General features: G+C 53.1%; 1 protein-coding gene across 2 annotated transcripts; it reads right to left on the bottom strand.

Moving 5' to 3' along the window:
* Positions 1-304: 304 nt before the first annotated feature.
* On the bottom strand, positions 305-17083 carry LAT2 (linker for activation of T cells family member 2). 2 transcript variants are annotated; one of them, XM_086763068.1, is made up of 13 exons: positions 17038-17083; positions 11976-12081; positions 11242-11281; positions 9666-9709; positions 8776-8830; positions 8183-8226; positions 7633-7671; positions 7073-7103; positions 6909-6964; positions 5195-5260; positions 4368-4430; positions 3408-3498; positions 305-1093 (listed from the first exon to the last, which is right to left on the bottom strand). In XM_086763068.1, the coding sequence occupies exons 2-13, from the start codon at positions 12061-12063 to the stop codon at positions 1078-1080; spliced, it is 633 nt and encodes a 210-aa protein (XP_086619194.1). In that variant the 5' UTR covers positions 12064-12081; positions 17038-17083; the 3' UTR covers positions 305-1077. The 2 variants fall into 2 exon arrangements, with proteins under 2 accessions (XP_086619194.1, XP_086619193.1); XM_086763067.1 differs by having other exon boundaries at positions 305-1096.
* Between the last annotated feature and the right edge of the window lie 276 nt (positions 17084-17359).

Consider the following 17359-nt stretch of genomic DNA (forward strand, 5'->3'; position numbering starts at 1 on the left):
TCACGTGTTTGCGGGAGGAAGCACCTGCCATCCCCTTCTCCCGGGCTTGCTTGCCCTAGGCTCCTAGTCTGCTCACTCTTACCGGTCCCGGAGACGTGAGCATGGGCTGCGTCCCTCCTTGAAGCACAGTTTTCTGAACCCATTTTGAGGCAGAAGGCTTTAAGGCGCTACGTTTTCTCCTCATCAGATCCCACATACCATCCCATGTCACCTCAGGTGCTCCTATCTCAGCCCATCTCACCCAGCCACACAGACCACGTCTGCATCATAGCAAACCATAATAAAACACCACATTTTCCTTGGATGCTTTTCAGTTTTAATAAATAAGTGCTACAATGGTGCCAAACCTGTGCATCGGGGCTCAAGAGACACGGGTTATGTTTCAGGGCTGATGTTCCTGTGGCGATACTGAAGGACTGGTGCGGTTTCTGAGGCTGGCAGCTGTGGCTCCGACCTTCTCAGTTGTTGCAGGGTCTACTAATCATTACCAAAACCCAAGGAAAACTGCCACAGACAGATACTGTGAATTACAAGCTGTGGATAAAGCAGGGATTTAATCCTCCTTAGCGTTTGTGAATGGGTTGGTATCTCATTTAGCTCCAGAGAACCACTGCTGTTGTAACAGCAACCACTGCCTTGCCAGTTCCTCTCCTGTAGGAAACCACTTCTGTAAGAGGGGATAGGAACTAAATTAGAACGTAATCCCTGTGTCTTAATACCATCGTGCATGAGTCACCCTGACAAATTAAGCAGCTGGCTGCATTACTGCTCAGCATGTTAAAGATTCCTGCTTGACAGGAGAAAACATTGCACGGGCTGGCCATCCTCCCTCTCGCAGACGTGCAGGGAAATGAGAGGGGATAACGAGCTCTCGGCTTGCCCGTGGTTTCTCCAGTTGCAGGTTTGCAGTTGGACTTCCGTGGGACTTGAAGCAGAGCACTTAATCCTTTCAGCGGCACCCCTTCCACATGATCTTGGGCACAATCTGGAGAAGAGGTTTCACCAAGGGATCGCAATCTCCCCTCTCCCTCTGTGCACGCTCGCTGGTTGTGCTCTTAAGCTCGGCACAGGACTTCTTCAGACTTCATACAGACTACTTGAAATAAAAGAGGAAAAAAAAATAGTGAGTCCACTAACTTCTAATCCCTGCTTTCAACTTCTTTACTCTGCTGCCTGTTACGTTTTCTTTACAGGGACAAGCAGTGAGGTACACCACAAAATGTCCACGTCTAAGCCCCAGCCACGCTCCCAGATGATGGTCCCTGCGCAGAGCAGAGGGCACAGCCATGCCAGGAGCCCGATTCTGAATTCATCCTCCCTTGGTGGAGAATTTCTGCTGACTTTCGTTGGACATAGGGATTTTATAGCGTTAATCTGCTAGCAAAGGTATAACAGAGGGACCATTATAATGGCAAAAAGTTCATTGGCCATTTTAATTTACTTACAGAGCTGCCAGAAGCTATTTACACACACCGTGAGAGCATTTTGCTAGGGCTTACGTGTGGAGGTTTTCCCAGAAAATCTGTACCACCAGTGCTTCACAGGATTCCTCCCCTCTTCTACCTTCGCAGCATCATTTATCACTTTGGGGGGTGGATTTATGGTAGCCCGTGTGCTGCTTTGATCATTGCTCAGCACCAAATCAGGTGCACTCATTACAGCAGCTCTGCTAAACGTTTTGGGCATCTCTCAGCCCTGGTTGCTGCTCTCAGAGCTCGGAAGGCTGTGGGCACCCTCCCCATTACAAACAGCAAACAGCAGCCTGGTGCGCCCAGTGCCACGGAGCCGCTATCAAAGCAAAAAGCAGGGCCACGCTGCGACCAACACAGAAATGGAATCCCCTCCTCCTCCAAATTTCTCTCTGGAAAAGGAGTAAATGCAGAATTGCTTATAAAAGTTACCATTATAGCACTTTTCATTTTTTCATGGATAATCTGGCTTCCTTTCCTCCAGATGCTTAGCTAACAGAATGAACGCCTGCTGAAAAGTTTCTCTGTAAAAAAGCAAGTTTCTCTGCAAGCCCATCTGAAACCGTCCATTTTTATGATATTAGCTTGGTTTGCTTCAGCTTCAGCTTCTACCTGGCAGCGAGGTACAGCTGCGGCAGGTTTCTCGGGCCGGGGCTCCCGTGTTCAGCTGCACCCCAGCAGAGGCTGGCGTGGGGCTGTGGGGAGCAGCGGATATCCCTGGACAGGGGAAGAGGCATCCGGCAGCCTGAGCTGTATTTGCCACCAGCCAGACCACACGCATGTGCTGTTGCAAAGCAGCTTGCACGCCACGGGTGACACACACCGAATCCTTCACCAAAAAGCACAACCTGCCTTTGGTGCAGCTTCCCCTCCAGCACAGTCTGGGATGGGCTGCTGAAATTCAAAACAAATACCGTAACGTGGAGAATAGGGTGACTCTGCCTTGCACAGCGGGGACAAACCTTAAATACTTTGCACAGCTTCAGAAAAATCGGATTTTGGGGGTCTGCCCGCCACCAATGCACAGGTTGGGGAATATAAAACCCAGTAACTGGAGCTGCCAGCACGCGGCATAAGGACGATCCCGCTGGGTTCTGCGGGTGCTCAGAGAGTCAAAACCCGACAAGGAGAGCGATACTGGTCCCAGTCCCTCTCCCAGCTGGAGTTCTAGACCAGCCTGGAGCAGGGTGACCAGCTCTACACGCTCCAACCAGCATGTGGAGACACCACAGACCTATATACCAGCACAGCGGTGGTTTATTTTCCTCTTTCCCTTTCCCACCGATGCACGTACACTCAAATCTGCTGAGAAGAGGCTCCGCAAGGTCTCCGGAGCCCATTTTGAGCCATGCAGGTAACGCAGAACCTGTTGCTGCCTTTGGTCTCTCTGGGGCTGCTTTTCTTCCATACATGACCACACATTTACTGACACCATCATATCACCCACCCGTTCAGCGTCATGCAACCTTCCTGCAGCTCTCCGCAGATTTTCTTCTTTTTTTTTCACTTTAACTGCCTTGAGTAATTATCATCAGCATCAGGCTGCTGCTGCTAACGGGGCAGGATATGTGGTCGCAGCGGAGCAGGCAGGGCTCAGCTGAGCGCAGGGAATCCCTTACGCTGCTCAGCCTCCGAGCTGCACGGACCGGAGGGGTTTTGGGGTTTCTGGCCGCCGAACGTAGCAGTGCCGCCCAACATGGCTCTGAGGAGGTTTTAAGTTCCTGTTGGAGGAGGGCGGCGCTGGGGCTGAGACTTTGACAAATTTGTCTCCACAGTCAGCATCAGTCAGCTTGGCACCAGAGACGTGGCACATGGCTGGGCTGCTGGGCACCGGCTGGCCCCCCCAGCAAGGTGCAAAGCTCCAGGTGAGCTCTCCTTGGCATAAACACCATCCTCCCACCCCTAAATAAATACATCAGCCGTTTGCGCTCTCTTTACCTTAGCTTTGACAGAAGGCCTGACGCAGGGCCTGACGCAGGGTCTGCGTTGACATAGTCTGGCTCGTCATCCAGGCTTTCTCTCTGCAGAGCTGCGAGCGAGGATGGAGAGCACTGATCAGTGAGCGGCCTGATCTAAAAACCCCTACACGCCATAGACACGCTGCGTCCTGCCAGTATGAGCCTTCAGCGCCGACACGTTTTACACGCTTGGGCTAAGGAGCCGCAGATCACAGCGTCAAGGTCTCCTTGAAGGGGCTTCAAAAATACTCACAGCAAATTGGCAAACGCTCTGCGAGCGGCCAGCACGGACAGCTTTTCAGAGCCAAGAGAGATGGACTCAGCTTTAATCTAGAGGGCACGCAAACAGGGTAACAAAAGCCGGTCTGCTCAGGCAACTGCCACACCAGAGACAAAGCTCACAGAGATCTGTGTGTGCCTTCACCACTATCTCCCAGGCCAGACCACCCTCTGCGCTGCACAGGAAGCCGCACGTTCGATCAAACCACTGTTTAAAGGTTAGCTTTGGAAATGTGCACCCCGGGGACCGCGGGAGGGGTGCAGGCCGACACACTGGACGCGTGTGCTCCGCGTTTCTCTGTCGGAGGGGATTACAAGGCTGAGCTTGCACCAGGGCAACTTCAAAATGTAAGAGGGTACAAGACACGAAGAGCGACATTCTTCTGTAATGTCTTGTGGTCAAGGTTTAGGCACAGCCACCTCCTTGGTGGCCTTTTGAGTACAAGAAACGCCACAGCCCGTCACAGCAGCACGGAATTACACGTGCGTGTAGCAATTTGCACATTGCCTTAGATGTTTATCATGGACGACTGGGGAAAAAATAACTGAGGACAGGGGCGATGGCTGCATTGCGTTAAGCATGGCTGATACTGGTCTAGCATGACAGGCACCACGGCCACAAGCCCCATCTCTAAATAGGAAACAATTGGTGAGAACATACCTTCCACTTGCTGCCGTTTCCATACGTGTATCACCGCGCTGTTCTCATAGTCTACAGCATCATCTGTGGCCAAGAAGAGTTGGGAGAGGATGATGCTGAACAGCAAGTGGACTAAAAATGGACCTTTGTGAAACCCCCCTCCTGCCACCGCACCTCGACTGCCCCGTGCACATGGCTGAGTTTCCAGCCAGCTGGCTGCCACCCTGCCGCCAGTCTGCTGATGCTGCCTCATCGCTTTTCCAGCCCTGACCACGTGCCTGGAAATCTGTGAACGTGGTTGGGGATCAGACCGGTCACCGCTGCTCCTGCCTCCTCTGATGGCTCTGTAGAAAGCCAGGCAGGAACGGGGCAGGCTTTAGCAGCACAGAAAGCATTGTGTTAAGTCGCTGAAGGAAACCAACTTGACTTCCTGTTTCGATTGCAACATCCCGGGACAGGAGCTGGAAGACCTCAAGCAGATGCTGCGGTCCAGCGCCATCCTCCAGCAGCTCGCTGGCTGCAGCCTTCTGGGGCTGGGCGCGGTGGGAAACCTGAGCTGGGGGCTAAAACCACGGTCAGTCTTGGCTGCAACAACACTGGATGACCTAGAGAAGGAATGCGGCTCCTGAATTGCCACAGAGATCTCGTGATCAAAGGGCTCAGCTCGGAGGCGAACTCTCGGCCAGTGAGCTATCACCACACGCGTTTTCCTGCCAGCACGGAGCTGATCGGAAGAGCTGAGCCTGTGGATGAGGGGAGTTTCCCTCGGCTGAGCAGGCTGCCATCCCTCTCCGCACCTCCAGATACCTTTGTCCAACACACACAGACCACGACAGCAACACACCTACCTGGGTCGGAGCCGTGAGACACTCCAATGATGACATTTTGATAGGAGTGGGAATCCTCCTCTTTCTCTGGCAGAGAGGAGAAAAAGGACATCAAAGGGCTTAAGGAAGCATAGGTGACCTGGGAAGATCCCTCAGCACCTGCAGGAGAGGGCTGTTTCCCATAACAAAATGCACTTTAGCTAAAAAATGGTTATTCCTAATGACAGCCTGGGGGCTGACCCAGGGCCCAGGCATCCCCAGCGCAGTCGAACCAGGTGACCGTTGCCCCACGGGAACACTGTCACCGCCGACCCCGCAGAGCACTGGCCGAGCTTCTCCGCCACGGCACTGTCTCCGAGCCACCCGAAGGTGAGTGGCCAAAGCCAGTCTTGAGGCACCCTGATTTTTGTTATGGACAGGAATAAAAGCCAATAATCATAGCTACCAGCCCTACCGCAGCCCCCAAGGCAAAGGGAAGGAGGGCTGGCGCCCACGAGGGGTGAAGCTGCAGGCACCGAGCCCAGGGTCGTAGTTGGGAAGCAGTATTCCTTCCCAGTGAGCATTACGCTTGTGACTGGGGTGTCTTCTTGGGATTATTCTCGGTTTCTAGGAAGGAACTGAGCCCCACTCCAAGCACAACACCTGTCTGAGCCCAGTACACAAATCTGTTAGCACCTACAACCAAAATCTGCTTAAAAGAATTAAAAAAAAAAAAAAAAAAAAAAAAAAAGAAAATGACCCCAAGCTCTTTGTTCTGTTGCTGGTGACTTCTCTCTGGATGGGACTGTGAGCAGCTGAACCACCTGAGTGCCTACATCGCTAACCTCAAAGCCTGCATCCACTGATGCCAAAAACGCCACGGACACCCACAGTTGGCGTGGTTGCAGCACCTGAGCTGGAGAAGTTTGCAGACAGCGCGAGGACCGCTGCTGCCCACTGAAAAAGCATTAAAACTAAGAAGGGATACAAAAACATTCATGGTACTATGTTCAGGTTTCTCTTTTCCTTTTTTTCATTCCTTTTTTAAAAATGTAATTTTTTCAATAAACAAGATATTTTTCTGTTTTTTTTCCCCCCTCCCCCTAAGCTCTTTACATAAAAAATGGGATGTATGTTTTGAAATCCATTTTAGACAAAAATAGATGGATGTCTGAGTCAGCGCAGAGAAACGCCAAGTACCCAGGGAGGCGAAAATGTTTCACAGACGCGCTATTTCCCTTGAACAGATGCGCTTGGATGGAGTGGTGTATTTCATCCCCCTTCATTCACCAGCCTATAAACCAAGCACAGAAAATATCTGAAGGTGTCCCTCTGGCAGAGGGCTTCTGGAGGGGGCCATGCCCTTTCCCACGCGTCTGGGCAGGACCCTGAGGGGCTGCACCCCCGCTCCCCCAAACCAGACTGGGCTACAGACAGGAAAATGGCCTCGCTACCTGGAGCGCTCCTGCAGTGACGGATAATTTGCTGCTGCCCGGAGATGAAACGGAGTGAGAACAGACTGGAGCCATGGGCTTTTGGGCTGTCCAGCCAACGGATGGGCTGACTGGTCCTGGGCATCCCTCGAGCGCCACGGCTCCGCTACCCCCCTTAATGAACATATCTCCTGGACCCGTGCTTGCTTCAACATGTGCATAGGGCAATAACGCCCAGATCTAGGTAAGAAAAGTCTCATGGGCTCCCTGGAGCCACAGGACAGCCGGAGAAGAAGCCCACCTCGCTCACATGGAGACCTTACCGTTGGGTGGTGTGGAGAACTGGGCGCAGTTGTAATAATCTAGAGATACGGGCTCCCTGTGAGAACAGCACCCACCATTAGCTCCTGGTCGGAGCTACAAGAGAGCCAGGGCCGTGCTGGGACCAGTACAGCTCTGCTCGATCGCGCTAGCACCAGCTACTCACACGTAGGTAGCGTCCCCTTGCAGGCAGTCCTCTGCAAGCACAAAGGGTTTGCCGTCAGCGCACCAGAAACCCAAACTGCCGGCCCACAGCACGGCTGTAGCAGATGTCCCCAGCAGCCAGAAAGCCCTGGCATGGGCCCGGAGCCCGCACAGGAGCAGAGCGGGGAGGCTGAAGCAAGGGGAGGCAGCTGGATCTCCCCCCAGGCCCTGAGAAAACCAAGGCTCACCGCTTCTCATGGACAGACTGTGCCAGCTGTCAGGGAGATGGGGAACATCCTCCCGCGTTTGGGGAAGGGGAGCACAGCCCCACCACCACCAGCCCTCTTGGGGCAAGCGCCAGCTCACGCTGCCCCGGGAAAGAGCGAGGGGCTTGCAAGCATCTGGCCCCCTCCACTCTGACCGTTAATCAGATCAGCGCACGTCTTACAAAGCAATCACTAAATTAACCAAGCCGGAGCTCCGCCAGCTGCCGTGTCGGCTGCCTGCGTGCTCCCCGCTGCCTCCCATCACCTCGGCATCCTTCTTTCCCCGCACCCCCGGGCGCGCGGCTGCAGCCTTTACCTGTCAGGAAGTTCTGGTACCTGGGCTCGGTCCTGCTCCCTGGGGAAGAGCAGAGGGGCAGGTTACGCTCGGGCGCGGGCTGAGCGATGGCAGCCGTTGGGTGATGGAGCCACCGAGCCTCTCGGCATCAGCAGCTCTGCCCCGCTCAGCTCTCTGCTCGGGGCCGGGGGACATCCCAGGGTGGTGGGATGGACGGGGCGATATTTCAAATAATCTGTCAGCTGTAGCAGGACGTGCACTGCATTTTAAACTCAGATCCAGACCAGCCACTCATGTGGGTCTGTGCTAATAAACAGGAGTGAATTTTATCATCGCCCAGCTGGTTTCCAGGATAAACCCCTGCATGCCCTGCCCAGGGTCCCAGCAGTGAGCAACAAGCCTCTTGGAGGCTCTGACCTCCCAAAACTGGTGGGAGCTCCCAGCAGGCACCTACAGAAAGGAGCAGAGATTCGCAACGTCCCAATTTATGAATTTTGTGGTAGGTGCTTGCCCCGTGGCCGTGTGGACGGAGGGAGCATTGAACCAGCGCCCGTCCCAGGGAGACGCTTACCGTATCCAGCATGGTAGGAGGCACCGAGCTCCTTGGTGGTTTTCCTGAAAGAGAGAAAAAGGAGCTAAAATCCCAGGCCTGAGCAAACTGTAGCAGGGGTCACAAACCACAGCCACGACTCGGCCAGAAGGACCAGCCACAAAACCTCCCTGTGGGGCTGGAAGAGGATGCACGTCGAGCAAGGGGAGATGAAGAGTTTGGGGTCAGATCTCAAGGTGGGAAGAACCACACCTGAATACTGCAGCCATGTAGTTCTTGGGGGTTTTGGTGATCAGGAGAAGGGGATTTCTGGTGTCACACTGCTTATTAGCAAAGAATGGCCATTTCTTTTCCATGGTGTACCCATTATGGACAGCCACAGCTCATTTCCTTGGGTTACATTTAAATGGTTGCCAGTAGAATGCAGTCAGGCTGAAGAAAATCCAGAAAAAGCCTAAACCCGTTACTGACCATCAATAAATTAAGTATAACCCAAGCCACATCTGGACCACAGGTCCAGAAACCAATCCCAGATCCTGGATACGCACCTATTTTGGGCGAGCGTCATCCAACTTTGACTCTACAGCTAGGTTTTGGGGTTTTTTTTAACCTACCTTGCTATTGAAAATTTTTCACGTTCCTGATTTTGTTCCAGCCTTCGGGTTGTAGCTAGCACCAAGAAGAAAACGAGATGTTAATGATTACGGCAGCCGCAGGTATTTCAGTGAGCACAGAGCATTCCCAGAGAGGACTCCCCAGTACTGACAAACACTTTACTAAAGCATCCTGAAACATCTTCCAAATCCTTCCTTGGAAGTAGACAGTGGCCAGAATGGGAAACAAATACAGCAAAAGCTGGCGGCTGTGCAGCCCGCAGTGCCAGTAAAACTGCATGGGAGGAAGCTACAATCCCAACCACCGCCTTATTGCCCATTCTCCCCGAAACCTGCGTGATGCGGGGGCCTTTCCCGTGCTCAGCACCCGTGGGTCATAAGCTCTGGTAGGGCTGGGCTGAAGCAAAGGCTCGTAGGGGGTTTGTGGGGCTCAGGGCCAGCAAGGTCCCGGGGAAAGGAGCCACCCCGCAGAGCCCGGTGACATTTAGCGCAGAGCTCGTCAGCACCTCGTGTCAGGATAAGAATCAAAAGGTCAGCCCATAACCCAACGTGCCGCAGGAAGCAGTAAGAGGGTGATGATAAGTGAGTCACTCCCATCGATTTGGGTTCACCCACACTGTCGTTTTCTCAGGACGAACAGAGCGGTTTGAAGAGCCCACGTAGTTGCATTTCAATGGCATTGCTTTGGTGATTTATTTTCAACGCCAAGGGATTTTCCCTAGAGCTCAGAATTCGCATTGCTAGAAGCATCTAAGGTGGCTTTGACAATCTCAGTCTAAGATTTCACCGCCTGGCTTCGAGGTGACCCTTTTATTTTTACTTTCCCCTCGTTCCGTGCACATGTGACCCCCATCCCACAACGCAAGATTCCGTGCAACATTTGTACTCACTGGAATGGGATCGAATCACCTCAAACCTCTGCTGGCTTTCGAGCCTGGAAAGAAGAGAGGTACAACCTCAGCTGAATTTCGGGGTCCATGACAAGGAAAACAGAGCCAAGAGGCCTCCCTGTTTGGTGAGCAGAGGGAGGAGAGCACAGTCCCCGCACTGGGCTTGGTGAAATGCCGAGGGGCACTGCTCTGCATGTCATGAGGGACCCACGGAAGCTGGGAGCAGCTTCTCAGGCTCTTCTTTGTCCCCTTAAAGTCAAGAGGGGCTTACGGGGCATCAGCAGAGCAGCCAGTGCCAGCTAAGGGAAGGAGCCAGGGCTGAGGAAGACTTCATTTAGGGTAACTCCTATTCTGGCACTTTATGCAGCAGATAAGGCCAGAAGAGCATTTTCACCCAGAAAAACCAGGTTGTTCACCCATGAAATGGCTTCAAACTCCACTGCTTCACCTCGGCTGCTGTCCCTGCCCCTCCCAACATCCCCCTGAAAAAAATAACATACGTGATCCATGATAAGAACAACATCCGTGCCCAATAACCTCTTTACCTTGCAGTTAGCAGGAGAGCTGCTCTTCAGAGCACAAGAGGATCTAACAGCTCTCCAACTCCAGATGCATACAGCACTTATTAACTCGAATTTTGGGACCCCGAAGTGTCCCTCTCCCTGCCCCCCACCTCCACTCATTGGGGTCAGCCCCCCCGTCCCAAGCCGGCATTCACAGCACAGGGCTGGCAGGGAGATGAGGCGTCAGGCAAAGGACCTCATTGCAAAGTCTGCAAATATACAGAGCTAAGCCACTTGCCGTGCAAAAAGCCCAAACAGGCCCAAACCAGACCTCCAAGAAGAGCACACAGCAGCACACGTCTGAGGTCAGACCACCTAGTCCAGGTAGGAATTTCAAGAAGTCCGGACAACTCAGTACGAGCCCACAGAGGACGGAGCCTGCGCTGGCTTTTCCATCAGTCTCCGACCAAAGCCTTTCCCCAGTCCTGGGCAAGCGGGGCCAACGCAAACACTCCAACCCCGCGGAGGCCTCCAGAGCCCCTTTGCATCACGTGTATTCCTATATCGGAGGTTACAAGCCAGCTTTTTATTTTTCTTTCTTTCTTCTTTCTATCATTTAGCTGTGGTTTGTCTGTTGCTGAAGGAAATAAGAGGGCGTGTGTGTGCGTTCGATGCATTTCCTTCACTGCTTATGCCGCAGGTCGGTGGTTGCTCTGGCAGGGGGTCCCACCAGCCCCGGCCAAGGGCAACGTCTTCTTTATGAAGCCACCAACCTCTCTACCTCATCTTGGTGCCCGACGGGCCAGGATAAAGACTTTCCTTTCCTATTCTTCCAGACCTCTTCCCAACTAGTCAGGGATTCACAGACAGAGCTTCAGTTTAATTTTGGATTATTCTTTATAAAGGCATTACCCCTTTGGCAGCACCCCGGGCTGGGACATGCTGCCCCACAGGCCCCATTCTGGGATTATTTTATTTTACACAAATCTGGATCTCAGCTGCAAGGCACGGAGCGGGTCTCGCCCCCGGGTGAGCTGTTTCGGGGAGAAGCGCAATCGTGAAAGGCAACTTACGGGCTCCCCCGCTCGCTTGGCTGCCTCGCTCGCTTGATAGCTGGAAGACAAGGAAAGAGGAAAAGCTCTTAGAAAAGGGTGATTTGGGAGTTAAAGATCAGAAGTACCAATGAAACACTTTCACAAAACTTCTTCAGCTGGGAGCGTGAGAGGACAGCGGAGGCAGCAAGCAGCAGTTGCGGCAGGATTTGGATTAATTTTTTTAAAACCACGTTTAATTTGTAGTGTTTGTCTCAGACACTGCAAAGCAAGCAAGCCAGCCATTCCTGTCCCCAAACCCCAGCCTCTCTCCCCAAGGGTAACCCACCCAGTGCTCAGAGGTGGGCTCAAACCCCACCGGTGTGGGTGCTCACCCCACTCTGTGTGCTTGATGTATTTAGGAATGGATCCCCCAGCTCCTCCCGCCTCTGCAGGGTTCCTGCATCCCGAGATGGTCCTGCCAGGTGGGGGGTCCCAGAGCCACCCACCACAGTGACCACAGAGACGGGTCTGCACCCACGGCATCGCACCCACCCCTGGGAAGAGGTGCTCCAGGGTCAGGGGGGTCCTTCCCCAGCTCAAGCCGCTGGCAATGTCCCCACGAGGGCGAAGCTCCCTGAGCCGGCATGTGGCCGAGCAGAACCAAACCCACCCGCAGGGGACATCCCAAGAGGATGGGGTCTGCCCAGCATGACACCCTCCAGCCCATCCCTGGGCCGTGGGCAGGACCCCAAAGCACGCGGGCAGGACCTTACCGGAGAGCTGGCACTTGACGCAGAGGCTGATGACAGCCCCGAGCAGCATCAGCGCGGCGGCCGCCCACAGCAGCTCCAGCTGTGCCATGGCCCGGCTGCATCCAGCCTGAAACACAGCGGCGAGGGGAACCCCTGAGCACCGGGGGCACGCGGGGCCATGGCTCGGACAGCTTTCACCCCCCAAAGAGCCACGTGCTCTCCTCCTTCACATCCCCAAAGAGCCCGGCGTTTGCTGAAGGTGTGGCAGAGACATTAGGGTTACGTTACCGTGGGGTGGCGGAGGCAATGCCCCTTCTCCGAGCTGCTCCGGGCCGAGGGGCCGCACACAGACGTTCAGCTCGGGACGGCCCAGCTCACTCTGGCGTCCACCCCAGAGCCGAACCCCGTTTCACCGCAGGGAAGATGAGGCTGACGTGATTTCCCTCAGGACACCAGCACAAAGAGGAAAAACCCACTTGAATTTTCTCATTCCCAGTCCCATAACCCACGTTGCCATCATCATCAGACACTGTTGTTTTTAATATTCAGCAGAGAGGGCTGAGAAGGAGGCACTTTGAAATATTCAGAGGCGCCAAGACCTCTGTACGAGCTGCTCCAGTTATTTCCCTGCAGCACAGAATTACTTAAATTCCCCACACTTTTTCCTGCATTGAGCTGGCTCAGACACCAGCTCTTCCCCTCCCTTCTGTGACAGGCTCCTCCGCAAACAGCAGCTAACATTTTGCAATAATCGGCATGATTTGGCTTCAATTTCTTCCTTTAAAACAGAAAACATCCTATAAATATCACAGAAAACAGCCTGCTGGGCCTGGGACAGACAGTGTAGCCCATCACTACTCCCCAGGGCCAGATTTTCTTTACTTACAGATTAATTTTAATTTATTTTTGTTTTTAATAAGCTGCTGCTTTGGCTCCTAGCGATGGAGATGCTTCGACTTGCAAAGCATGGTTGCTTTGCCGGGGAGGAGGCTTTCTTACCACCCAACCTGAATCTCCATTGCTACGACTCAAACCTGCGTTGTACTGATGTGGATGGTCTGGGGAATACACACACACACACACACACACACACGTAAAAAAAGAATAAATAAATTAAATTATTTAAAATAATTGAACAAATATCAATAACAGAAGACAGAAAACAGCAGCTTGGTTCTGCCCTGCTCAGCACCGTCCACCTCCACTTGAGTAAAGTGGAATAAATAACATTTCCCTGCCCAAACGGCAAGGCACCCCAGTGCCCTGTTCACACGGGACAAAACCCGAAGGTCTCCCCTCGCAGCATCCTCCCACCCCCGCGGCTGCGGATGCCGGTGGAGGGTTTGCAGTTCGGTTTGGAATTGGAGTCCCATCGGAGTGCTTGGTGGCACCCAACATGGCCTGGCTGCCCAAATTGACCCCACACCCAGCAGGACGACAACTTGGAGACCCTCCTCTCCGCTTGTGAGCAAACTGGGCTTATCTCTGCTCCCCTCGAGGTCGCCCAGGCTCACAAGGTCACGGCAACTCTCGGCACTCATCCCACTATGGCTTTGCTCTTTATGGGCCCCTTGGGGGCTTTTCCCCGCAGAGTTTCTTGCAGCACTCTCTGAAGGAGCTGGGATGGGTGGTTTTAAGTTAACAGCGTGCCCAGACCCCCAGGGGCCCACCCCGGAGGTGCAGGACCAGCACCCCCAGCTGCAGCCGGGACACTGGGGATGGAGCCTGGTCAGAACCACGCGGCTTCTCACATCATTTTTCCTTGGCTTAACATCCCCCACGGAAACCATGAGTGTCGGATGATCTCTAAAGCATCTGCAAGAAGCAGCTAAGGGAAGCCAGTGACGAAAATTCATTATACAAAGGGCTGTAATGTTGCTGGTCTGTGGAGGTGTTTTTGGTTCACCTCCCCTTCTTTATTTATTTAAAAAAAAAACAAAACCAAAAAAACCTGAAGGCGCCTGACAACACTGAGCTAGTTTGCACCATTGTAGGACAGGCCACCATCTCCCTCCTAGAGTCAGCTCTGTTCCTGCAGTGGCGCAGCAAACCGGGCACCGCACGCCCCATCCCCATCACGGCATCCCCCAGTGAGAGCCCCCACCCAGTCACAAGCACAACACCAGCCTGCAGGTTCTTACTTGCGTTCACCAAGGGATTTCCACAGAAATCCTCTCTTTTGGTACAAAACCTGCTCTCGTAAGAGGCTGACGGAAGGCGGTGATGAGCAGATTCATGACAAGCAGAAGGCTGGAGGCAGTTACGCACGGCTGGCGGGACAGAAATAAAGTATTTGGAAGGCTGAGCGTGCTTTCCCTGCTCTCCGCCCTGGGGAGATGGCAAGGGGAACAAACAGGATCAAGCCACCGCGATGAGGACCAGACACGCCAGAAGGCCGCAGAGTACATGACCTGCCCCTCAACCTTGCTTTCCAGATGCCGAATTCAAACACAGGGAGAAATCAGGCTCCCACCCAGTTTCAGCTCTTCAGGAGTAAAATTCAGAGAGTGCCGAAATACCCCGTTCTCATTACACACTTCCCTGTTCTCCTTTTATACTTTTTTTTTCCCCTTTTCGCACCGACTGAAGTTTCTCCTTGCAGGAGGAAGCCGGCGCGGCCATGGCGCGTGCCTCCCGCAGCGAGTGCCGCCCGAGCACCGCGGCCCCACCAGATGCCCTCGGAGCAGCCGCTTCCAATAAACGACTGCGGGGCGATTCCAGCTCGGACGCTGGAGAAAGGTGCGATCTCTGCAGTGCAGCACCTCTCCTGCGAGCGGGACTCACGCCTTCCCGCACAGCAGCTGCTTTTTTCATGGCCTCTGATATTTTTAGCAAAGAAACAAACCTTTATTTTTTTTTAAATAGGAAGAATTAACCAACTTGCAAAAGACCATCCAGTCTCTGTTGCCAGGTCTTTTATTCCCAGCTGCTGGTGCAGGTTTCTAGTCCTAAATTAAGGATTAAACCCACTAACCAGGGCTCGCTGTAAACAGCCAAGGGAAGGAGAGGTGGTTTTGTCGGGGAAGACGGAAAGGTCTCTCGCTTTTTCATCTACCAAAGCGGAGAATGAGAGTACGTGGACATTCACTGTCAATCTGACCGAGGGAGAAACAGCCAGGTGGGAAAAGCTGTTTAAATTTAAATCAGACAACACTGGCTTTTGAAAGGAGCGGGTGGACACGCACAGGTTAGAAATAAAATTCCTAATGGACGGGAAGTCTGGAAGAGCTTTCCAACAGCAGCAGGAGAGGAAAAAAAGCTCACTTAAAACCCCTTTAAGAGCACTTAAAACATACTTAAACTTTTTGCCAAAAAACCAGGGGAGTGAGGAATGTGTTGATGCGGCATCAGCCAAAATGGCTGGGTTTCTGTACGGTCATTTCAGATGAAGTCACTTTGGCCCTTTGGGGACATCAAGCCCACCCCCCAAGTTGACACTGCAAGATAAAGACCGAAATAGCAGGTTTCGGTCATACAGTCAACCTATTTGCCCCTCCAGAACGTTTTGTGGTCTGCACTAGTTTGCAATAAATTAAGACTAATCACTAATTCAGACTGATTGGATGAGTCACCGGCATGAAATATCAAGCGGAGAGTTTTATATAAAACCTCGCCATACGAAATTCAGCACACAGGCTTGTTGAACAGACGCAATGTTCAGCTTGACTCAGTGTCTCTAACATTTCTAAGGCAAGAAACAACACTTTCGTGTGTTTCGTGTTCGTCTATGCGGCACCGATTGCTGCAAAAGTCTCATCAATTTAGAAATTAAAAAGTCTCAGGAAGCTCAGGAAGCTCCTGTGGTCGGAACCACTGCAATGACGGGCATTGAGCCTCCAGAACAGCTCCTTTCCAGAGCTCTGCACGCCCCGTTTCCCACCAGATTTTATGCCAGTTTAAGTTTTCTCAAGAAAGCTGCTGCCATAGAGATAAAGTCTGGTTTTGTACAGCTACTCAAGCAGACCACGCGTTATTTTAGACCAGGGGAGCGGTAGACGCATTTTGGGAGAACATAGGACAAGAGGGAAAACTGGAATTGATAAATCAGCTTTCAAACAGATTACCACTTTGTAAAATGCTTTTAAAAAACCTCAGGTGGAAAATACAGCGCAAAATCCTAATCACAACACGCATGCCAGCACAACGAGGTAAGGGACAGAAATATTTTGTATTTGTCCTTAACTTCCCCCGTTTCAGGCGGCATCAAAGCCAGGCAGCATCCTTCGCCGCTGCTGCAGGGTGCGGGGGATGCACGTTAGGACCCGCGGAGTACGTGACCGAGTACTCCCACGTAGTCCAGAGCAATGAAAATAAGCTGGTATCACACCAGATTATCCCATAATTATCCTGTTTTGCCAACATGTCTACCTCACGGCCCGCATTACACTGAACACTGATCACAAGAGAGATCTGATGCAAAGACAGAGCTCCTTCCATCCAGGATTCGCGATTTCCAGCACTTACATGCAGTAAAATACACACATCCACGTACAGGGCACCGATCAGCCCCACAACCGACGGAAAACCCAGAAAGTGTGGTTCAAGCCAGCCATTTCGTAGGACTGGGCTTTGGAGGGGAAAGTGCCAGTGGTCCCAGGAGCCAGAGGCCAGACCGAACAGATCTGGGACAAGGGCAGCTCAGCTCAGCCCAAGCCTTTCAGAATATTTCAGCAGAAATAACGGAATTTAAGAAAATAGCCATGCTGACATCAGCAGATGGAGCGGGGAGATGTGAAGACCAGTATCGTAAAACAGGCAGTCCAGGTCGTATGGGACAGACTCATCTTGGGTGCAGAAAGTTCTAAATGCTGCTGAGAAGAGATTTTTGGTAATTCCCAAACCTCTGAGCTTGTCCAGCAATGGCCACGAGCAGCAGCGAGGCAGCACATCCAGCGCATTGCTTTTCAGAGGGGGTTTACAGGGATGACCTTGAACCGCCTTCCAAAGGGTCACCAAGGTCTGGCCTGGGATCTGGGGGCTCCCCAAAACCCGTGGGACACCCCGCCTGCCCCCAAAGCCTTCACACAACCCTCACGCACCCCCAGGCACCTTCCTCTCCCCGTCCCTCCCTCTCCCACCGTACCTGCAGCCTCAGCCGCTCTCCCCCCGCCGTCCCATCTCCTCCTGCATCTCACGGCTGCAGCCACCGCCGCTGGAGCCAGTTCCTCCGGGGCTCGTTAGCCAGTTTCTGGTTTCCTGTCATCATCTGAATCACTAAACCCCACATCCGCCGCTCGGCCGGTCAGCCCCTCGCCGGCTCACGGGAGGGACCCATGGGCAGCGTGTGCACACGCTCACCCCGGGGAACCTCTTGCCGCGGGGAGAGGAAGAGGCTGGGACGGTGAGCAACCATGCACGCTGCCAAGGTCCCTTCCCAAGCAGCCCTTGAGGTTCAGATGGGGCTG

Source organism: Chlamydotis macqueenii, chromosome 19 (assembly GCF_036417535.1).
Source record: "Chlamydotis macqueenii isolate bChlMac1 chromosome 19, bChlMac1.mat, whole genome shotgun sequence".
Lineage (NCBI taxonomy): Eukaryota > Metazoa > Chordata > Aves > Otidiformes > Otididae > Chlamydotis > Chlamydotis macqueenii.